The sequence below is a fragment of the Adiantum capillus-veneris genome, chromosome 17 (assembly GCF_014529385.1).
Source record: "Adiantum capillus-veneris isolate H3 chromosome 17, ASM1452938v2, whole genome shotgun sequence".
Classification (NCBI taxonomy): domain Eukaryota; kingdom Viridiplantae; phylum Streptophyta; class Polypodiopsida; order Polypodiales; family Pteridaceae; genus Adiantum; species Adiantum capillus-veneris.
The window spans coordinates 89450280-89475041 of NC_140947.1; the positions used below are offsets into that span (position 1 = coordinate 89450280).

Consider the following 24762-nt stretch of genomic DNA (forward strand, 5'->3'; position numbering starts at 1 on the left):
GAGAGAGAGAGAGAGAGAGAGAGAGAGAGAGAGAGAGAGAGAGAGAGAGAGAGAGAGAGAGAGAGAGAGAGAGAGCACAGACGCTAGAGATGGTGAAGAGGGGGCGATCAGCCCCCCATGACTACCATGGGCAAAAGAGCCGTTCAATGATCAGATGATCTCTGTGAAATGAGAGACATGGAAGTCCCTGGCCCCATATATAGGTGCCCAAGGGGAGATAGGGCAAGGCCTGATAAAAATCCCCACGACCCAACAGAAAAATGATATATGGAAATATATGAGGGCGCCTGGACAAAGTGGACGACCGGCCCCAAACTCGAGTGACCAGACCAAGCACAACCTAGACTAAGGGTGGCCAGCCCGGATGCATACTAGCCGTATATGTATGCCCTAGACCTGAGTGAAGCAGCAGAGTGGTGTAAGTCTAACAATTCCGCTCGCTGCTTTTGGGGCCTAGAGCTTTTGAGTGGAAGGTTTTCATGTATTGCTTTTGGGAGGCCTTGGAGCCTTTAAATATGAACTAAGACTTGCTGACGAGCAGCTGAGCAGAGAGGACATACCGACTCTGCCCTGGTTAATGCTTTGGAGGGTGTAGAACGTTGTGCATCTACTTATTGCAAAATGTGGCTACTTGTGAGCGGTCTTACCGTAAACCAGTTCAGTAGAAACTGACTCTAAGTACCTACGCGCTAGACGACACAAATCCAATACTTGCACAAAGATGACAGCCACTGAATATCAAATCACATTCAGATCAAATCACAGAGAATCCATCGATACTTAGGACCATGATTCTTGGTAACGTGTTTAGCAATCGCATCTAGATCCACATCGCACCTCACTAATGTCGGATTAACTAATTCTTATTGCGATCATGTCCATAGAATCTCAAGACCAAAATGTTGCAGTCATTTCTATCTCGTAGCAGCGGTGCTGGTTCAAAGGCAGAAAGTTGTGAGTACCAAGTCCGCTTGGCACCTTTGATGGGGCTGATAGGGTACGAATTTACAAAGTTGGCATAGATCATGTTGCTGCGTTGATCCATGCCGAGGAACTTGTCTGTTCCATAATCATACATGTTGCTACTATGATGATGCTACTATGATGATGCAGCACTCGTCTTTGAGTATGAGAACCAAGTCGCGTTGATTCCCACTGCTTCTTAGAAAGCCGATTTGTATGTCTTCCTACTTGTACCTTCCTGAATGGCGACAAAGGTCCACTTCGCGTTGTCTGTTTTTGCAGGCGTAATCGGGAGTTACAATTCTTTCAAGAGGGGGGTATGTCACAAAATAATGACGTGGCATGTCCTTGACAAGAACTTAAAAGTTATAAGTTGTTCCAAACTTATAGGGTTTCCTACGATGGGGCCCTAGGGACACTAGAACCATTAAAATAAAAGAGAGAGATCGCGCAGAAGTGAGGACGTGGCAGTTGTACGGACACTCCACGTTTTCGGTTGACTGATGGCGTGGCAGCATACAAATTTCCGGAAATTCGTTGGGTGCTTTTGGGGCCTAGAGCTTTTGAGTTGAAGCTTTTCAAGTACTGCTTTTGGGAGCCTTGGAGCCTTTAAATATGAACTAAGAGGGCCTTCTGACTCAGACTTGCTAACGAGCAGTTGAGCAGAGAGGACCCTCCGACACTATGTCGGGCCGTGTCGACTCAAGTGAATTGTGAATTGTGATTAAGTTTGTGAAGTGTTTTTAAATGATTCTCTTGTGTGTCGTGCTAGATTTCCGACTTGGGGTGCCCCGACGTAGTGTGAATTGTGAATTGTGATTAAGTTTGTGAAGTGTTTTTAAGTGATTCTCTCGTGTGTCGTGCCAGATTTCCGACTTGCGGTGCCCAAGTCTGTTACAGCACCCCTTGGAAACACCTCCGAGCACCTTACCTTTCAGCTTCACTTGCAATGTTTTCACGATAGGACTATTCAAGTGGTAGTACTTGCTCGCAAGGCAGAGTCAGCACCGAGGCTGGTATTCTGCGACAGTAGTAAGGCTACCTAGTAACTCGTTATTTTCTAGTAAATAAGTTAATTATTTACAAAGAGTGACATTGTTACACACACACACACACACACACACAGACTCCATGTCGCACCCACTCTCTCTGTCTAGTTTCAACTTTCAAAATGCTAATTTCAAATCCCCCCCCCCTCCTTCTCTTCAAGAAGCTATAAACGAGCAACCCTCCTCTCTTCTTGCCTCAAGCCATTGCATTCTCAAGTGAAGCTTAAACTCTCAAGCTTCATCCATGAGTCCTCTCAAGCCCTCTCAAGCTCTCTCAAGGCCTCTCGTGTCTCTCTAGCCATCACCTTCACCTCCTCCACTCTCAAGCTCTCTCGAGTCTTAAGCCATCACCTTTTCTACCTTCAAGTTCTGTCAAGCTCAAGTTCACCTCCGCTCAACTCAAGCTCTTAAATCTCATCAAACTTCAAAGCCATGGTGAGGGAGAGGAGCTCCACATGGCATACTCATGCAATTCATGTCAAGACATCGCTAGTCAAGCTAGAGTCTTTTGATTGGACTTGCTGCTATTGTGACAAGACTACATAAAGCGGCCTCACTCGGTTTGAGGACCACCTTGTCCAATTGCCAGGCCAACTTTGTTAGCGTTACACCGCCATTGCTTCGCCGTTTTGTAGGGCTAGTGATTGTCCCGGGTTAGCCACCCATCGCACATCATGTAGATTGCATGGGCGGACACTTTTAGCACGTGTCCGGCCGGTCATTTTCTGAGCCTAGCTGGGTGCACACATTTTTAGCCATTTTTGGCTTTTATGTTTTTTGCACCAGTTACACATTTTGCCCTACCTCAACCTAAGATTCTATAAAAAGAATGCTTAGGGTCTTGTAATCATTCAAATTGTTGAATTGAGAGCATCATTTGCAGAGCACTTGTGTTTTCTCTCTCTCTCCCTCCAGTGTTTTCAACGCGCGTGGCTCACACTCTTTCCGCTGCTCACCCTCACATGGTATCAGTCGCCAAGACGCGGAGAATCAGCATCGATCCTTCCTCCTGAGACTAGCGCTAGCACTTCTGCCGATTTCCATCGCGGCAAAACTCAAAACCGCTGATCAGTGTTTTTTCAGCCCTAGCGTTTTTCACAAGAACAGCCAACGTTTTTGCATCCTCAGACTGATCTGCCCTCCCTCTCTAGCGCTCCCCTTCAGCAACAAAAACGCACCTCAAACGGCATCAGATCAGCCTGCGTTTTTCAGACCAGGTTGCATTTTCTGGAGAGATCTGTCAAAGGTGCAACGAAAAGAAGGGGAATCGGATGAGGAACTTGTCGACAACTGCGATCAAGACACCTCTCTGTGACGGGCAGCCAATAGATCTCGAATCTATCGCGATGAATCTCCTCACCGTGTAGGCACAAGCGTGTACCGCCCACCAAACGGGCTCTGGATCTTGTTGGGGATGCACAACCGCTATGGAGCGGGTAATAGGTTAGACAGGGAAGCGCTAGGGCTAGAGAAAGAGAGAGATCGTTGGTTGATGCATAATCAAAAGGGACGCATTCCGGGACGGGGAATGGGGGACGGGGGACGGGGTTCAAATGGATTTTTAGTGTAAAAAAGAGGGCGGAACGGCAAGTGGGGACAGAAAAGTGGGGATGGGAAGCCCAAAAAAGGGCGTCCCCTGTTACTATGGGTTGATGTCGCCTCTTGCAGAAAACGCTAGAGAGAGAATGTGCAAAACGCTAGAGAGAGAGAATGCTAGCAGAGAGAGAGCCCAAACGTTAGTAATCTGCATTCAACAACTTGCCAAAAGTACGGGGGGAGGGGGGGAGCTTATATAGGACAAACTGCAGTTTGCCCTACTCAGCTAGAAAACCCCACGATTCTGGAAATTGGCTAAAATGGCTAATAAATATGTAAACTCACTAAAAGTGACCTGGAACATATATTTAGTGACCTAAGTGCAGATGACTCGAGACTCTGACCCCGTGAAACCCTAGGAACAGGGGTCCTGCCTCACGCAAGCCTATCGGGTGAGCAGTACCATGATGTGCACCGCCGAGAATAGGTACGTCTACCTCAAGTACGGCCGTGCACAGCCACAAAACAGCCCTCACTCCCTGATCTGCTCTTGGGAGATACCAGAGCTACCACCGGACAGGAAGATGAACTGTAACACCCCCTCTCAGCTCCTGGACGTGGAAGGAGTCCAAGGGAGCTGGCATGAGAGGATAGTGTAGCCTGTGGGAGAGGTTTGGTGAAGATATCAACAAGGTTATCTGAAGTTGGAATGTACTCTAGTCAAATAAAGCCATCCTGTGTCTTCTCACAAACAAAATGGTATTGAATCTCTATATGCTTTATCCGGGAGTGAGAGACCGGATTCCTTGCAATAGCAATACAACTCTGGTCGTCTAAGTACAAAATGGTTATCTGCTACGGAAAGCCATTTCCAAAAGTAGCCTCCGAGTCCAAGCTGGCTCACATGTAGCACTACAATTAGCATGGTACTCTGCCTCTGTGGAAGACAAAGCAACTGTTGGCTGTTTCTTGCTGCTCCATGAAACTACTCTTGAGCCAAAAGAAAAAGTAAAAGTTGTGGTCGACCGTCGTCCGTCTGGATCACCTCCCCAATCTGAATCACTCCATCCTCGTAGAATGACCTGGGGATCCAAACCTCCAACTGCATAGTGAATGCTAAATGATTGCAGGATTGTGATGGCCTGCTGCATGTGTGACTTGGCGGTTTCTGCATAAAAGAATTGAGTAGACCCACCGGGAAGCTAACATCAAATCTAGTGTTGAGTACCCAAATGAGAGAACCAACCAGTTTCCGACTCTGTTGCATCTGCTAAAAGAGGAAGATCAAACTGTGACAACTTTTGATTGGGATCCATTGGAGTAGAGATGAATTTGTACTCGGTCATACCAAATGCTTCCAATAATTGTTGGATATACCGCTCCTGAGAGAGGAAGATGCCCCTCTCTGTTTGCCTAACCTCCAATCCAAGAAAATGATGAAGCAAGTCAAGATCTGTCATCTCAAACTCCTCTGACAAGGTTGCCATAATATTGCGGATGTGCTCAACATGGCTACCTGTAATCACAAGATCGTCGACGTACAGGATAACAAGTTCACTAACCCTCCCTCACGGAAAATGTACAAATCTAGATCAGGAGAAGATGTCTGAAAGGAGTTTCGTACAAAAAAAGAATCAATCTTCCGGTACCACGCTCTAGGCGATTGCCTGAGGTCATAGAGAGCCTTAAGCAACCTACAAACCATGTCTAAAAACTCTGGATCCTCGAACCCTAGAGGTTGCTCCACATAAACCTCCTCCTCTAGATCACCATTAAATGCCAAAACCACATCCATCTGAAAAACCGGCCACCCGTGAAGGGCAGCAAGGGCAAAAACAATCCGAGTAGTCGCCATACGTGCGATCGGTGTGAAGGTCTCCCCGTAGTCTACACCGGGTTTTTGGGAAAAGCCTTTGGCAACAAGTCTCGCCTTGTGCTTGTCCAGAGAACCATCAGCTTTATACTTGGTTTTGTAGACCCACTTGACCTTGATCACTTTCCGCTTTGGAGGCCTTGGAACCAACACCCATGTGTTGTTCTTTTTTATGGAGTCAATCTCTTTCTGCATGGCCAACTTCCACAGAGGTAGTGAAAGTGCCTCCTTAACTATAAGAGGAACTCTCTCCTGGATTATTGAAGACATCAATGCAGAGTTCTCTTGTAGTAACGAGACATGTCGAAGTCGATGTGAGCGTCGAGAGGTACCGGCTTCTCGCCAATCGGGTGGAAAAATTTGAGATTGCTGAATCTCGCAAGGTCTCTAATAACCACTTCGGTAACTTGTTGGGCTTGCTCCCCTCCGGGGGAACAACTGGCAAATCTGTCTCTATATCAGCACTATGATGAGAACCACTGTCGATTGCATCTTCGGATATGGGTGCATCCTCCTTTGTGGCCTGTGAGACAGGGGTAGGAGAAGAGGGCTCATTGGGCAAGTCAAAATCTGGGTCTTCAAGAATCGGAAGATCAAGAGTTGTCGTGGAAGGCTTGGGAGCGGGAACCCCCTCTGAAGGATTGAAGACTACATCACAGCTAAGAACAATCTCCTTCTTCTTTGGATCATAAAGTCCATATCCCACTGAAAGAGAGTTGTAGCCGACAAAGATCATGCTGCAGGTCTTGAGGTCAAACTTCCCCCTTTGCTCCTTTGGTACGTGGACATGGGCATCGCTCCCAAAAATTCTGAAATGGGAGACGTCGGGCTTCTTACCAAAATAGGCTTCAAATGGTGTCATCTTTGGAACTGAAGAGGTTGGAGATATGTTGAGGGTGTGGACAGCCGTTGCAACTGCCTCATCCCACAAGGACTTAGGCAAATCTCGATGCTCAAGCATGGTCCTAGCCATCTCTACTACTGTCCTGTTCTTTCGCTCCACAACTCCATTCTCTGAAGGTGTATTGGTATTCGCAAGCTCTCGCTTGATACCATGGTCCGTACAAAACTGAATGAAAGCATTGGAGGTAAACTCCCCACCTTTATCCGATCTAATGGTCTTCAATACATGATTGCTTTCCTTCTCCACAAGTGTATGCCAATTCTTGAATAGGTGAAAAGCCTCGTGCTTGTGTTGTAGAAAATATGCCCAAGTAAAGCGGCTAAAGTCATCCACCAACAACATAAAGTAAAGAGCCTTGCCGAGGGAAGGGGTCTGCATAGGTCCACAAAGGTCGGTGTGAACCAACTCCAACACGGCAGTGGCTCGGCGTGTAGAAAGCCTCGGGATGGAGTCTCGATGTTGTTTCCCACGAATGCAAGAAATACATTTCCCATGCTTACTCCCAACATCTGGTAAGCCTTGAAGCAATTGTTCTCGAAAAGCAAGTCGCAGGGCATCATTGTTCAAATGGCCAAACCTGTAATGAGATAAATCACTTGTGGGTATCCGAGTCGAGGAAGAAAGAGCGTGGAGTCAATAAAGGCCGTTCTCTACCGAGCCCCCTCTGACTTCTATACTGATCTTCCGATCCCGTATAGATACTGAGTCTTCCGTGAAGATCACCTCCATGCCAAGCTTGCACACTTCGTCTCCTGACATAAGATGAAAACCTAGTTTTGGAGCATAAAGTACCTTGGAGGTATGCATACCTCCTCTGCCGTCGGGAATGAACTTCATAAAACCCTCGCTGTGAATAGGAATTTCAGATTTGTCTCCAATGAAAATAGTACCACAGTGTCTCCGCATGTTGGACAATAGATCCTTCGTAGGTGTCATGTGCCATGAGGCACCACTATCAAGAATCCAATCACGACTATCTCGAGGAGAATGGGTCACCAATGCCTCCGATGTCCTCGGAGAGTCCGTCGAAGGGAGAATCTGCAAATGAACAAAGGCTGGTGACTTTACTACTGCCACCGAGGAGGTTGAAGCTTCTCCAACTCGCCATCACTCTTCTTGTCTTTGGTGTTGGTGCTTTTCTTCTTACCCTTCTGCTTCTTCTTCTTGTTGTGGGAAGAACCGGTCAAGGCTTCGGAGCCTGACTTCTTCCCCTTCTGGAACCGCTCCTCTTGGTCTAAAACCATTGGATTTAGCACCTCCCATGTGATAGTATTCAGCCGTCCACTGGTAATCAAAGAAGAGTAGAAGTTGGTATACCGGGGAGGCAATTGAGCCAAAAGCTGAATGGCCATGTCCTCCGAACTAATAAGCTTTCCCATATGAAGTATCTCCTCCTGAAGCTCTTGCATCTTGTTGATATGATCCTGCATGGAAGTGTTCTTCGCATCCAAGGTTCTCAACTGTACCTCGAGTGCTATCCGCTTCATTGGAGAGACTCGATCATATAGAGATGAAAGCCGATCCCACATCAACTTCGCATCTTGCATTAGCCTAATGTGGCCGATCACTGCACGTGAATTAATAAGGATAATAAAAGACCGGATCCGGGCATTTACTCGTTCCCATAACTTCGCTCCCTTACAGTCCTTTGGCTTTTGAAAGTTGCTTGAGACAAATCCTCCAAGCTCGTAAGAGTCAAAGACCGCCATCATAGTTGCTTTCCAAATGGCATAATTATCTCCACTCAATCGCCGATCCAAGGGAAAGGTAGGAAGTGTAGGTATCTTGATTGGTTGATCACCTACTCTGGAATAGAACTAGGACCAATCTCCCCATTCGTCATTGAAAGTGTGGTCACCACCGCCGATCCCATCCTCTTGGTGTCCATCATCACCATTTTGTTGAAAATGTATTGAAATCATCACTCTTATCCATGGTGTTGGAGAATTTGGACATGTGAAGCGGCTTGGATCAAGTGGAAGATAGGAAATCTGCAAATCTTTCCACTACGGTCGAAATCAGTCCCAAAACTTAAGAGTGAAAAAATGTAGAAAAACAGCAAACCACCTCTTTTTGTTGCAAAAAACAGCAACTTAATCTCGCACAAATCACTGATCCGATTCAAGAGCACGCCGTGGCTCTGATACCATGTCAAAGGTGCAGCAGAAAGAAGGTGAATCGGATGAGGAACTTGTCTGCAACTGCGATCAAGACACCTCTCTGTGATGACGGGCAGCCAATAGATCTCGAATCTATCGCGATGAATCTCCTCGCCGTGTAGGTACAAGCGCGTACCACCACCGAACGGGCTCTGGATCTTGCCGGGGATGCACAACCGCTACGGAGTGGTGGTGGTAACATGCCAGAAAGGGAAGCGCTAGAGCTAGAGAGAGATCCTTGGCTGATGTCGCCTCCTGCAGAAAACGCTAGAGAGAGAATGTGCAAAACGCTAAAGAGCTCGCCACAAAGTGAAATGGCTAGAGAGAGAAAATGCTAGCAGAGAGAGAGAGAGTCCAAACGTTGGTAATCTGCATTCAACAACTTGCCAAAAGTACAAAGGGGGGGGGGGGGCTGCTTATATAGGACAAACTCCAGTTTGCCCTATTCATCTAGAAAACCCCACGATTCTGGAAATTGGCTAAAATGGCTAATAAATATGTAAACTCACTAAAAGTGACCTGGAACACATATTTAGTGGCCTAAGTGCAGATGACTCGAGACTTTGACCCCGGGAAACCCTAGGAACAAGGCTCCTGCCTCATGCAAGTCTATCGGGTGAGCAATACCATGATGTGCACCGCCGAGAATAGATACGTCTACATCAACTACGGCCAGGCACAGCCACAAAACAGTCCCCCACTCCCTGATCTGGATTCTGCTCCTGGGAGATACCAAAACTACCACCGGACAGGAAGATGAACTCTAACAAGATCTACGTTTTCAGATCTTGCTGCGTTTTTTGTGCACTTGCTGCGTTTTCTGAGGTTGCTGCGTTTTCTGCAAACGCTAAGCCTCTTGCACGATCGGGAGCGACCACGACACTGACAGGCACTTGCAGATCTACACCTTAGACAGGTATCTACACCCAATTGGCACCATTTTGGTACTTATTACTTGCTGTTTTTTTTCTCTGTTTTCAACCCCTTGACAGTTGAAAAGTGCCAGAACCCCCTCCCCTCTGACACTCTGCGACGGACCCGTACCAATCGGTGGCGTACAGGCACGCTGAAATCTCTATTACAGCAGCGTTTTCAGCACCCTCTGCAACGGGAAGCATGCTAAAGAATGAGCCCTAGCCTCATATTTAAAGGCCCTATGCCCCAAAAGCAGTTTTACATGAAAAGCCTTCAAACTCAAAAGCTTCTGGTCCAAAAGCAATGCCAAAAAGCTGCCAGCGTAAATCACGGAATTCCGTACAATAGTCAACGCAAAACGTGGAAATCCGTACAGCCTGCCACGTCCATGTCAACACAATTTCCAAAATTTGACCGTACAGCTGCCACGTCATTAGTATTGGCGCAAGTCTTTCTTTGTGTGTGGGTCCTGCTTTATTTTAATCCTTTATGTCACTTGGGGCCCCATCAGACGGGGTCCCCATAAGTTGGTAGGACTTCTTCTTCTGTTACTTGTTCTTCTTAAGGTTTAGGCCCCTCGGGCGACATCTGCAAGTTGGCTTTATTCTTCAGGGCTTTGACACATCAGCAGTTTATGACATCTCCCCTTCTTGAAAGAAAGTAATCATTTGCGATTACAGCATATCTATAAAACAACTCAAGTTAGCTCAAAAATTTCCGAGGGTCAATCCGAGGGACATTCCAAGGGACAATCAATTTGCTCTTTTTGTTAAGGAGTTAGCTTCTCCTTTCGGCTCTTTTGATCAAGGAGTTAGCTTCCTTTCGTCCAGATCGGAACTCTTGGTATGTTGGCGTAGTAAAATTAGCCATCACACCCAGACCGCACTGACCTTCCATGGGTATCTTGATGCACTAAAATTACATACCCACGTAATCTCATCCAATTAGGAATAATCAGTGGTTGGCACATCACAATGCAACACAAATGCTCACATATGCATGTTACAAGACATAGAAACATAAAGCCGCCGATGAACACTCCTCCCGCATAGCCTAACAAGGTCCGACGGGCCGGGAGATATTCTACGACTCCCTCATCACTCCTCCCGCATAACCTAAAAAGGTCCGGGCCGGGAGATATAGAGGCCTTTTACAACCCAACGCCCCCCAGACTGCAGCCTGTGTCGTTTGGAGGTGCTGAAAGTAACCACTGCTCAGACTTCTTAATACTCCTCCCGCATAACCATCTAGGTCCGGACCGGGAGTCACAACAACAATTATTTTACAAGCATACAACCAAACACTCCCCAAACATCCCCTCTGCGTCGTTCGGAGGTTCAAACAATAGCAAAACAACATTTCTCACTACTCCACCCGGGAGTAAAATCACCAATCGTTGAAACCAATATTAAAACCAGAGTCAAGCATTTCAAATCGGCACCAAGACACGTTCAAAACAGATACCACACGTTTCAAACAAATTCTAAACAGGATCACCAAACAAGTTCTCAAATTGATTTCAAACTTCAAAAGCAATCTCGACACTTGTCAAGCTCGGAAAGTCGATTGACTTTCCATCCTGAAACCTGCACCAAAAATTAGGGTTAGGTTCATTCCATAAGGTCGTAGCCGAGCACAGCATGGTCCATCAGCTCTTGGACAGACAGTGTTTCTTTGGCGGCGATGGTAGTCCTAAGATAGCAATCGCACTGGACTTCCAAGGTCATCTGCTCATGAAGAGACATCTACTGGGAGATGTCGAGAAATTTCAAGTTATAATCTGCTAGGGTTTCTATGGTAAGCATTTCAGGATACCCCACTCTGCCAGAAGTTGCACTCCGAAGGAAGATGTGAGAAACCATATAACTTCGGGCAAAAAAAAATTATTGAAAGCTTGCCAAGTACTTGGAGTATGCTGCCTTGTAGCTATCAACATCTGCATGGTACTGTCTATGAGAAAACAGCAGCTCGAAACAAATCTTGGATCCTTCTCTTGCAAGTGATCTTAATTGGCTTATGCCCTGTAAGACATGAGCGGTGAAGACGGGAGCGCGCCCGATGCGCGATGAAGTAAGGGTGGGAGTGGCTAATAAGTCCGGGGTCGGAGGCCGAAGATACCTCAAATAAAATTCCAATAGCTATGTCTGCTCTTTTGTAGAACCGGTATGCTTTCAGAAAAGCGCACGCCTGATGCTCCGATACCACTATCACAAGACGGGCACCACGTGCCAATAGAAAAGAACAGACTGAACAGACTTTTAGCACTTCAATAACAACTAAACTGAGAGAGAGAGAGAGAGAGAGAGAGAGAGAGAGACGACACGCGACACGAAGTGGCGAAATTCCACCCCAGAGAGTATTGACCCCAAACCTTGGCGCCCCTTTCGGTGTTTCTTTATATTGCATCAACACAGTACAAGCCAGTACTCCAGACTCTGCACCTTCTCCAAGAAGCATGCTAAAGAATGAGCCCTAGCCTCATATTTAAAGGCCCTAGGCCCCAAAAGCATAGTCACAGGGGACGGAGGAGACGGGGCCTAGGGACGCATAACGGCCGTAAATCGGGCCGGGGACGGAGGGGAACGGCAAGGAACGGCCAGATTTTCATCCGACAGACGAGAACGCAGGCTGCCGGACCGGGGACAGACGGGGACGCCCGAGAACTGGCAGATTTTTGAAAAGTTGAAAAAAGCACCGTATTTGATCCAAGCAAGATTGGCTCGGTTTTGTGGTGGGAGGACTATGGAGAAAATGGCCCACATTTGTAGCGCTTGGCTGTTCGTGTCCTTAGCCAAGCATGTACCACTAGTTGCTTGGAGCAACTATGGAGTGTGTACAGCCACATTGCCTCTAAGAAGAGGAATCGCTTTGGGGTCCAGAGGGCCAATGATTTGGTGTTTGTGAACGCTAACTTGCGAATGCTTGCCAAGAGCATCACACACAAGGCAGATCCCTTCGTTGAGTGGGAGATGGCAAAAGAGAATCCATCTATGGCCGAGACACTTTTGGAGGAGCTTGAGGAGGACTTTGAGCCTCAATGCGAGCCTTGCGAGGCCTCATATGTCGCTGACGACCTCGACTACGACGACGATATGGAGATTCAGCAGGCGAGCACTTCTGGAGTTTGATGATTATTGATCACTCTCGAGTCTAGAGTCTACTCCTCTAGAGTCTACCTAGCCCTTCGTACTTTTTGTTATCCTTGAGGCTTGTCCTTTCTGAGCCCTTGTGGCATGCACTTTTCATTTTGTAGGAATCCCAAGAACGAAGGGCTTGTCCAGCCTCCCCTTGTGCCTCTTTTCACTCATTGAGAGCGGACCGTGCACTTAGCGGCCGGCCAATCGACTTGAGGTGGAAAAAAGCAACCTTGGTGTGAGCGCAAGGCCGCCAAGGGGTGCGCCCACGGAAAAGAGTAGAATTCGGGTGAAGAGAAGATCCTTCTCAAACACGGTTTGCAAGCGAAAGAACACCTCAAGAACCTCAAGACCCTCAAGAACACAAGACCCCTAAGAACCCAAGTTCCTCGTGAACTTAAGAACCCAAGACCACAAGAACCCACGACTTCAGTGGATGGTCATCACTCGAAGCAGAATGGATACTAACACGATTAGGAATCGACACGCCCAACCGAACTTGGGTTCGTGCGACCTCAACAAGCAAAAAAAAATTTGTGGTTCTTGTGGTTCTTTCCTTCAGTGATACAGAACACTGCCAAAGCTCTGATACCAATGTAAGGTGCAACAGAATGAATGCTTGCGCTTTGCTCAAGATGAGTGCTCCGATCTGTGCTCAAGGTTCCTTTTGTTCTTATGGAAGGTAGAGCCTTCCGTTCTTAATGAGAGAATGCTATGATCACAAACAAAGTGAGTGGACATTGTGCGTGCAAGTGTATGCGACTAAGAGATAGAGAGAGAAAAGATACGACACCGAGAGGTTTGTAAAACCCTCCTCCGAAGGCCCCACTCTCGTCGGCGAGAGTGTTCTAACTTTGATTGAACAAAGGATGTACAATGCGTATGCAATGGACTCATACAATGGGACTATGCTGATGACGACGACGACTTGATGGCTGAATCTGTGATCTTCTTTGGCTGAATTTCGTGGACTGTTTTCGGGGCTGAAAATGACTGTTTTCGTACTGTGCTTATGGCTGAAAATGACTGCTTTGATCGGGGTTCTTGCTGAAGTAAAAACGCTGAAGGGCTGGACCTATCAGGTTGCGTTTTTGAACTGCTTTGTACCTGATGAAAAACGCTGGTTTGGGGGGTCTGTTCTATGCTGAAAACGCTGCAATGGCTGAGTCCTACAAGCTGAGAAAACTGCCATAAAAAACGCTGAGAGATGCTGGTGGTCTAGCGTTAGTAAAACGCTAATGATGGGGCTGTTTTGTTGTGAGAAAAACGCCATGAAAGAGGTTCTCGGCGATGGTTTGCTGTGGGGGAGAAACACCAAAGAGATGGAGTCGATGGTGATGCTGATGCTTGGAAACGCCAAGGGATGGGGAAGTATGGCGCTAGGGGGTCATGAGGGGGGGTACTGCTGAGAACTTGCCTGTTGAGCAGGAAGCTCCTGCTGCCTCTTCTGCCATTTAGTGCTAGTCTAGGTTTGCTTATATACAAACTTACTCAATTTGCCCTACCTACTTTCCAACAAGTCACTTAAAAATAATAAGTGAAAAATGTCCAAAATAGGTAAAATAGGCTAAATGCACTGGAAAACTCCCCTAACTGATGCTAATGGATTCTGATGGGAATTCCGATGATCATGCTGTGTGCAACCGGAGGATATGCATCTATGCTAAGTGACTGGGCATGCACGGTCTACGAATAGACTCACAAAAGTGCCAGATCACTGCTAATCTAAACTGGCTTGAACTGACTGAACCCTGTTGTGGTGTAGCTTGTCCACGGACACATAGGGTTGGGATGTGTCACGTGACACCACTTCTCTATGTCATGCACGATTTGGACATCTATGTTATCAGCAACTTCAACGGGCTGCCAAAACCTTTGTGGCGGAGGTTTACCAGCAATACGCTCCTCATTTGGCATATGCAAGGCTTGTCAGATGGGCAAGCAACACAGGGTTGCCTTTCCGAAGCAGGCATTCAGCAAAGCTTCGGCACCACTTGCACTGGTTCACATTGATCTATGTGGCCCGATGAGCACTCCTTCATTTTCTGGCTCACAATTTTTGCTTGTGCTTGTGGATGATTTCAGCAGGTATACTTGGGCTTCTTCTTAAAGCTCAAGTCAGAGGCTTTCAGTTTCGTTCGAAATTGGAAGACGATGATTGAAAAGGAGGAGGACTTGCACATCAAATGTATTCGCTCAGACAGAGGGAATGAGTTCACCTCCAAGAACTTTGCACAGTGGTGCAAGTCAGATGGCATCCAGTGCCAGCTGACTACTCCTTACACTCCTTCCCAGAACGGAGTTGTTGAGCGGAAGAATCGGACTATCATGGAGATGGCTCGTGCGATGCTTGCACATGCTTCTTTGCCCCGGGTTTACTGGGCAGAAGCGTGTAACACGGCGGTTTACATCCAGAACCGTTCTACCCATGCTTTGCAAGACATGACTCCTTATCAGGCTTACAACAGACGCAAGCCCTCGGTCTCACACTTTCGAGTTTTTGGGTGTCCGGCCTTTGTCCATGTGCCAAAGGAGAAGCAACAGAAGTTAGACTTCAAGGCAAAGAAGCTCATCTTCCTAGGCTATTCACGTGTCTGATGGATATCGGCTCATGATCCTGACGCCAAGACCACCACAGTTAGCCGTGATGTGACTTTCATGGAGCTCTTCAGCACACCTGCAGAGGGGGCAGCATCCAAGCCTATACCTTCTCTACCTCCTCCTCGTCCACCTCCTACCCCTGTTCCTGTTCCTATATCTTCTACACCGCAGCCATTTACTTCACCCGATCATGCCATGTCAGATTCTGATTCTGATCTAGATGATGGTTTCCTTCGGTGGAGGCGGTCCCACCTCGCAAGGAGAAGTTAGTTCCTGGTTGGCTTTACTCTACGGTTTCTTCCTCTGGAGTCATGAAGTTACCAGACTCGCCAAACCCTGGACAGCCTCGACGTTCTGCACGCCTCAAGGACACGTAAGTTTATGATGGCGCAGAGTTCGTGAACTTTGCACTCGTGTCTCAGATTCAAGCTTCACCAGTTGAGCCTTTCTCGGTGGAGGAAGCACTCCACCATGATTGCAGAAAGCGCACCATTCAGACATAGATGGACGCTATCGAGCGGAATAAAACCTGGACTTTGGTTCCCAGGCCCAACAAGCGGAAGGTGGTTTTTACGAAATGGATTTTCAAGACAAAGTACAAGGCCAATGGTTCCCTCGACAAACACAAGGTGAGACTTGTTGCTCGAGGTTTCACACAACGACCAGGCCTGGACTTTGACGAGACCTTTGCTCCCACCACTCGCATGACTACCATACGCACAGTGTTTGCTCTCGCAGCCAACCTTGGTTGGCCTATCTGCCATATGGATGTCAAAAGTGCGATTCTGAATGGAGATTTGGATAAAGAAGTTTATGTGGAGCAACCTCCTGGGTTTCGTATACCAGGCAAGGACCATTGGGTCTATCAATTGTGGAAAGCGTATGGACTAAAGCAGGCTGGACGCCAGTAGTACCTCACACTTGACCAATTTCTCGTGGAGCTGGGGTTACGGCGTACCTCATCAAATTCCAACTGTTATGTTGTCTCTGATGGCTCTTTGGTTGTGATAGAGATTGTCGATGTGGACGATCTCATTTTCACAGGATCAAGTCGATCATGAAAGCTATGGAGACCTGTTTCGAGATGATTGATCTTGGGCTTCTTCACTATTTTCTTCGATTCGAGATTTTTCAGACACCATACGGCATCTTCTTTTCTCAGCGGAAGTATGCGATGGCTATCCTGGAGAAATTCCAGATGACAGGCTACAGACCCCTCTTGAGCCCAGAGAGAACGTATCGCTTCACGATCCTTCCCCACGGATTGACTTGGAGCAGTACAGGAATGTTGTTGGCTGCCTCGTATGGCTGACTTATTCCCAACCAGACATCTGTTGCACAATTTCTGTCCTCAGTTCCTTCAACACCATACCTCGTCAACGACTGGGGCAGTGTGCCCAGCGTACTGTGGTACATCAGCGGCACCTTGGACCATGGTGTGTTCTATGGTCGCTCCAAGGGTTGCACCTTACTTGGTTGGTGCGATTCAGATTGGGCAGGAAATTCAGATACTCGGCGCTCTACTACAGGAGTAGTTTTCACACTCGACTCGGGACCCATTTCATGGAGCAGTAAGCGGCAACCCACCGTTGCGCTATCTTCCACAGAGGCGGAGTACAGAGCAGCTTGCTATGCTGCTTGTGAGGCCATATGGCTACGGAGATTACTGGGAGAGTTGTGTTATCCCCAGACTGCTACGACTAGTCTTTTGTGCGACAATCAAAGTTGCATTGCTATTGCCAAGAACCCTATCTTTCACGCTCGGACAAAGCACATTGAGGTGCAATACCACTATGTTCGGGAGCGGGTTTTGGCTGAAGATCTTCACTTGGAGTATGTTCCTACAGCGGACAATGCAGCAGACATCTTCACGAAGGTTGTACCTCAACGGACTTTGGCTTCTCACCTTCGATTCCTTTGTGTTGTCTCAGCATCTGGTGTTGAGAGGGGCTGTTAGAGTTACACCACCATTGCTTCGCCATTTTGTACGGCTAGTGATTGTCCCAGGTTGGCCACCCATCGCACATCATTTAGATTGCATGGGCGGACACTTTTAGCATGTGTCCGGCGAGTCATTTTCTGAGACTGGCTGGGTGCACACATTTTTAGCCAATTTTGGGCTTTTATGTTTTTCACCAATAACACATTTTGCCCTAACTCAACCTAAGATTCTAATATAGAATGCTTAGGGTCTTGTAGTCATTCAGATTGTGTATTGAGAGCATCATTTGCAGAGCACTTGTGTTTTCTCTCTCTCGCTCTCCCTCCAGCGTTTTCGACGCGCGTGGCTCACGCTCTTTCCACTGCTCACTCTCACAAGATCTCTCCATGCTCTTATGTCTCGTTAGATGTCAAAGAAGCCATGCTTGAGAGCATTCACAACAATCCAAAGCGCAAGAGCAAGGTGACGGTTGGTGAGGATGGATCATGGCAAGCCCAAACAAGTTTCTCGAGAGCCAAAAGAAGTTGCAGCAATGGGCTCTCCTACGGCCTCCACCGCCGCCCATCCCTCTTTCACTTCCACTTCCACATCGGAAACCTCTCCCCCAAAAGAAGCCTTCACATGAAGCAAGCATCCCTTGCGGAAGCCACGAGTGCCAAGATCGCAAGCAAGTCCAACATCAAAAAATTGCAAGAAGAGGTCGAAGAGGAGATTGCCGACACAATCATCGATTTGAATCTTGCTTTTGGAGTGCTCAAGACCGAGCAATGGAAGAAGAAGACAAGGGCAAGTTATAAAGAAGGGTGGACGGGTCTCTCCTATCATGACATGCGCACAAAACACCTCCCCAACAAAAAAAACTCACATTGATAGGCAACTTGAGCCAAATATGGATGTAGTATCCTCTCCGATGGATGAAGTAACAGGAGGAAGAGAGGTATCATCAACATACTTGTCTCTTCTCCTCTTGGCACATATTTCGTGCAGGCAGTTTATTAGAGCAAGACGGGCAAGACAACCTGGGGAGCCTTCATCTACGAACATATCCGTTGAGCCATATTGGAGATGTGTGTCATGTTTCAATTTATACTTTAATCTCGACTCTCTTCTACTATCTAGTATCTACTAATAACTATCTACAATGGAAATGCTTTCTATGCTGATTCATAAAGCCTTTACTTATGTATGTTTTGTATTTTGATCATGTAGGTTGGACCAAGGAATGTCGTCCAAGTGGTGATGGAAGCCCCAAATTGTGCATCTATGGAGCACATGCTTGAGGAGAAGTTCCCAACTCCATGTGCAAGTCATTGTCTTCATTTGCTCATGGAGAACATAGGCAAGACGGGATGGGTCGAAGAGGTGGTCACAAAGGCCACTTCCATTGTCACTTTCTTCACTACCATCAAGAAAGCCTCATCCACCCGCTTTGCATACCTCTGGCTTCTCATGGAGGGCTATACGATGTGAAGTTGCCTCTTCGCCAAACGGTGGTCTCCACATGGCACAATGTGGAATGAGTGGATGAGTCTTCATCCGAACCGACAAAGTATATGCAAAGGCTATGCTTCAATGAAGGCTTTTGGGAGAGGGTCAAGGCAATCGTGATTACGATCACGCCTTTGTGTCAAGTTCTCCGCATGACGGACAGAGGGTGCCACCCTTGGTCTTCTTGTGCACTTCATGCGGGAGGCCTTCAAGGAGATGGAGGCATGCACTCCTTGAAGCACATGACAAGAGGGAACTGTTAACCCAAGCAAATGAAAGGTGGACATGGATGCGAAGACCTATTCATGGTCTTGTCGCATTGCTTCATGAGGCATACAAATCTCCCGATCTCTTCACCAACCCCAATTTGCTCACCAATAGGCATTTGTTCTTACCAAAGGCATTGCAGGAGGAGCCTGCCATTGCACGGTTCAAAAGGTGGCTATGAGGTTGCTTGCACAAGATTGCCTTCTCCCTCTTTCATACAAAAATATGCAACCGCTTGAGCACGGGGCAACTAGAGAAGCTTGTGTATTGCCGCACAAACATGCGCATGATACAAGCAATGCACAAGCTTCATCATGCTAGACAGGTAATTTATATATAATATAATCAAATAAAGGTTGAAGCTACAGCCTAATGAATCTTTAAGCATTATGATTTATGACTTATGATTTGTGAGAATTGTGATTGTAGGTAAATGTGGATGAGTTCAAGCTCACCAGCTCCATATTTCAAAGAGTGAACTGTCCGGTGGACGAAGAGGAGGAGCAGATTTATGTAGATCTCTATCAAGAGCTTGAGGAGATTGATCGCCGCGGCTCTCGCACTTGACATGGACATACAGCTCGTAGAAGAGGAAGGGGAGCTAGAGTTAGCACTTTATATAGAGGTCGTGGGCGCGGCAGAGAACAACGCGGATTCTCACGCTCATCGGCGGCTAATGAGCTTGAGGATGATGGTATATAGTCTTCAGAGGAGGAGGAGGAGGATCTGAGTATGATAGTGAGGGAAACCTCATTAGCGAGGGTGAGTTTGCTAGCGGGTCGAACATAGAGGCCTTAGATAGTCCACCTCTCAATGATGACTCTTCCAATGATGGCAGCTTCACCATTAGCCCCTAGCATAGTAGCCTGATGCCATGATGCCTCTAGTCCTCATCCTTTTTTGTACTCTTGACTAGAGTCCAGTCAATCTCTCTTTTTTGTTCTCTTGACTCTCGAAGTCACGACCGCGACTATCGTGCATCGTCATATATATTAGTTTTTGTATCTTTTCATATATTTATGGCATGTTTACCTCTCTACTCATATACTTGTTGATTTGGAAATGTTTTTAATGGTTTCAAGAGTTTTTAAAAAACACACCGTATTTATCAAAACCATATGATATAAATTGAAATACATTGTATTTTCCCGTACGAAACCCTACTGTACTTTACCATACAGCCGTACCAAGACAACCCTGAAATTCAGGGCTTGGGCAAAATATAGAAGCTCACATTGTAGGCATTATACCATGGCCCCCAGCCACAAAAGCATGTTCTTCCCGGAGAGAGGAGATCGTACGCACCCATACACACTTCAGCCTATCCCCTTATCCGCAATCGACACAATAACAAAGATCCCACTTTGCTCCCAGTCAGCGTTGGGCACTGGAGAAGAGTCCTTTCTTGTATGCAAACTATGCCCCTTGCAAGTTCGAGAGTTTACGGATCATACAGGACTTGAATGTTCAGCTTTCGATCACATTTGAGATTGCTTCCCTCACATTTTCAGCCCAGTCCACTCCCTACATACTCTCTCTCTCTCTCTCTCTCTCTCTCTCTCTCTCTCTCTCTCTCTCTCTCTCTCTCTCTCTAAGCTCTCTAAGCTACCACCTATGCATAGGGATCTTTCAAGGATACACTCTATTGATCTGCACATACCATCGCCAATAATATACATGAACAAAAAAATGCCCATAATTACGCGGCAGCTCGTTCCTAACTCCTTTGCCAACACCCCCTTCCTGCATCTCGTGCCCATAAAATTTATTACAAGGGACTATGATACATACACGCGTTTGAATCCGACTGTGAAACGCCCACGAGGGGGGAGAGATGACGGGCATGGAAAGCAGGGGCGACGGCGACTGCTCTACTCCGTAGAGCCCTCTGCATTGTACTTAATTTCCTGCGTGCAGGAGCTTTGACACTTTCGAGACGGACGCCAGAGAGAGAGATTCGAAAGCCACTCAGGCCTACTTCCTCTCTCTGATTGCTTTTGTTTTCCCGTAATTCTTGATGCAAAAGCTACTAGTGTGTGACCCGTGCATTGCCCCGGTTACATGTGCGTCAATTGAAGCAATGTTCTCCTTCCCTTCACAGAGAGGACAAATGTGGGCGAATGCATATGATTCTCCTGTGAGCTTTTATAGCTCTTTAATACACTTGTGCATCAACCACCACTAAAACCACTTTCTAAATGACAATGTATGATAACACACAAGGTCTAAGTGCCCTCCACATTCACATCAACCGAGCACAAATCTATCTTCTGGATAAATACTATGTCTACCTTGTCGAGTGTAAGATCGAACAACTAATGCGGTGTAGTTACTCTCCACATTCTTGTGGATTGACCAAGGACAAATCTCCCTCTAATTGGTCATGCCAAGCTCCAACATACTCTTTCTAATCATGGAAAGTTTGTCCCCCCCTCCCCCCTTCTTTCTCTCTATCTATGTATGCGTGTGTTAAGTTCAAGAATTATAAGGTCAAGTTAAGGTCTCTTGGGAATGAATTAAGTAATGGGCTCCCTTCGCATGATATCTTGTCTTAACATCCTGTGTTTCTCTCTAAGGAGGCAACGAATTTGCAATTAGGCTAGAGACGTCCCCCTCACACAATTGATATGGGACCCTGGTGAGTGGTAGTGGTCCTCTCAATAGACTAATAGAGAGCTGATATCCTTCTTTTGATATAGTGTTTGCATTGAACGATGAATTCTTTAGATGTATTAGCATGGCCTCTCATCATCCTTACCAGTCAAGGCATTGGTCATGATAACAACTCTCCCATGCTTCTCTCGTGTAGTTTTGGTTTTGCATTTGAGGCATCATAGTCAACTATGTCATCAACTGCTATTTGTTGGCACTTAGGATGCATGTACCAACCATGACCCAACATGCCAACATTACACCACATAGTACTAGAAGAAACTTTTCCATTGCTATGCACAACTAATTTGGTGAGCAGTGTGTCGTTTGCTTCTCAGAGGAAGTATTCATGATGGGTGTGTGACCTGGGGGTGATTGCATGGCTATAGCAACTTTGTCTCTATATTCCAGGGAATGACGTAGATCTATCTGCAAGTATCCCTCCACTTGTGAGGGCCATACCCAGACTCGACCCTACTCACCTCCCTCAATCCTCTAGACCGTTCCCAGGAGTGACGTATATCTATCTGTAGGTATCCATCCCACTTCGGACCGACATACAGAAAGAACTCCGGCCTATCTCAAATGCCAACCCAAGGGGGTACATCCCTTCATTCAATGATTCTATCCTCTTCTCATAATCAATCTATCCTTAATAGCTTTCTGCACCCAAAATCGTGGTCCTTAGACTTGATTCTCTTGATCTTTAACTTGAGGATCTGCTCTTGCTTTCTTGTCCCTTGGTTCATGGCGATAACCCCTTTTTCTTGACAAGCAGGCACAGCAGTTATCACTTTCCCCTAAGAAGAGGGCTCTTGGAATCCTACCTGGTCTCGCTCGTCCTCGATTACCCATTTTTATCCCACGTAGTCCTAGCGTTTAACATAAAAATTTTAAATCAACATCCGTCCATCTGACCCTCCGGATCCGCCCACCCACCGAGCCATTTCATGAAAATCCCTTCCTGAGGTAGTACTTCACTACTACAAAATCAGGAAGACAGTAGTCTATCAGACATCATCAAACAACAAGCAGCATGCAATCTGTTGCATACCCCCGTTCGGGGAAATTCATCTGGTTGTTCCCACCAGATCTTTATTTAAAAACTTTTAATTCATTTCCTTTCCTTTATCTGCTATAATTAGCTTGTAACTAGTTTCCTAACTAATCATGCAACACATTTAGTTTCAACCAATTCATCTTACCTCCCCATTCAGGCCAAGATAATCGATTACAAGCCATCAAAATAGAATCACCTTCACAATATTTCTCAGAATTAAGTGTTTGGGAAAGGCTCATCAAGTAATTTAATCATTCTTTCCTAAGCATTTTAATTTGAGAGGTATAGCACCATTTGGTGACAGATGCACACGATAGCCCCTATATTCCTGCCTTTCCAGTTCCTTTTTAAGCAACCAAGTCAAACAAATTTACTTAATTAAATTCACACCATCCTCCCTGAGTATAACCTTCTTATCCAACTATTGGCATTAGGACATACCCGGGTTATGGCCGATTTCCAATAAGATACCACGGGTACTCCACCCGGCCGGGCACTTGTCTTTTCATTCTAGAGTAAAGTCTCGTTGTCCGTATAACTTTTTTGTCGGTCTTACTTTTTCTAAATTATTTTCTAGGCCAAAAATTTTCTGAATGGCTCTAGGGTTTAGGGAGGGACCGTACAGACAATCTATAGACAAGGTGATATGCACGCTCAATATCAATTTTCATCAAATTGTGAGGTTGGGGGACATGGATAGTGATCCATGTTCAAGTGATCCATGCTCAAGCACGTTTGGACTTGATCACTTAGCAGCTTGTCGCATTCTATATTCACAAGCTAAATCTCAACTCTTTTTGGATTTGGACTTGTGTTGACAAGTCAAATACTCAATACTTGGTCTGCACTACGGTTTTTGATCTGCCACATGTTTTGCTCTCTTTGGACCCAGATTTATTGGTTTGTTTCCAAAATTGGACTTGGGGATATGTTTCCTTATGTGTGCGCTACTGATTTGGAAAGTTTTGGGCTAAGTTGTCACTATGGGGACATGGATTGCGATCCATGTTTGGCGGTTTTTTTGTACCATCAGAATCAACATGACTAGTAGGTCCTATGGCATCAAAAATGTTTGATATGGACCTCTAGATTAGAAATTAGGTCAATTCTGGCACTTTGTGAGAGTACTTGACAAATTCGGGATTTTGGGTTGGTTTTGATATCCAAATTCAATTTTGAAACGACCACTAGACTCCTTGTGATGTGCTCTAGCTATGGTACAAGTTTGGTCTCAGTTTGTGATGTGCTCTAGCTATGGTAAAAGTTTGGTCTCAGTTTGTGATGGAGGGACATGGATCGCAATCCATGTACCCTTGTGTTAGATTGCGCTGAAACTTGGCACACAGCTTGCTTTTGGTCCATTGATCCTTGCAATATGGTTTTTGTGTGTTTTGTACTTGATTAGGTCACACAAAAGTCAATTCACTGATCTGTTATAGGGTTTTCACCTTAAACTGTTTTTGACACTTTTGACCCAATTTTTAAACTTTTTTGCAAATGGTTCTTTTGGGAAAAGTGTTTCTTTATGTCCGAGGTACCTACTACCAAAAACTCAGCCAAAAATTTTGATGGGGGTCATGGATCGCGATCCATGTTCCATCATATCTAGACACCAATTTGGCCTACTGATAACTTGCGATATCAGTAGTCTACTCCACCCTTTTTTTTTTTGAATTTTCTTATTCAAAAGAAAGTCTTTCTTTATGTCCTACAATTTTAGACTTGTTTCTATTTTTGGCTATTTTGACCAAATGTTTTCAGCTTTTGGATATTGTGACTTTTATGAAAGTTGTTCCAAATGGTATCAGCTACCTTCTGGTCAGATCTCAGCTCAAGATGGTCAAGGGGGACATGGATCGCATGTTAATTATGGAGCCTGATTTACCCCTTGTAATTTTCTGTGGTAAAAGTGCACATTTATAAGGCCGCCATTATGAGGAGAAGCCATCGTGCGTGAAGGAAAATCACTCGCCAGAAACCAAAATTTTCACGGCCAAAAATCAGGGGCAACTTTAGGGGCCTCGGGGGAGGAAGCCCCCGAGACTTTTTTTTTCCCTCGCTGGAATATTATGGTCGGACGGCGGTCGGAAAGTGGTCGGAAAACAACCGGTTGGTTGGCCGGTGGCCGGTAGTTGGTTGGCCAGTGGCCGGTGGTCGGAAGTCAATGGCCGGTGGCCGATGGCCGAATTCAAAAGCGGACTTGTCTTGCAAATTTAGTT

General features: G+C 46.2%; 1 protein-coding gene across 1 annotated transcript in view; it reads right to left on the reverse strand.

Moving 5' to 3' along the window:
- Positions 1-20901, reverse strand: part of LOC147437674 (NAD(P)-binding Rossmann-fold superfamily protein) — a 75773-nt gene extending 54872 nt beyond the window's left edge. Inside the window, exon 1 of the mRNA XM_086487171.1 lies at positions 20623-20901. Within this exon, the coding sequence (XP_086343297.1) occupies positions 20623-20725 (103 nt within the window). The 5' untranslated portion in view covers positions 20726-20901. The remainder of the gene's footprint in view (positions 1-20622) is intronic.
- Positions 20902-24762: the final 3861 nt, after the last annotated feature.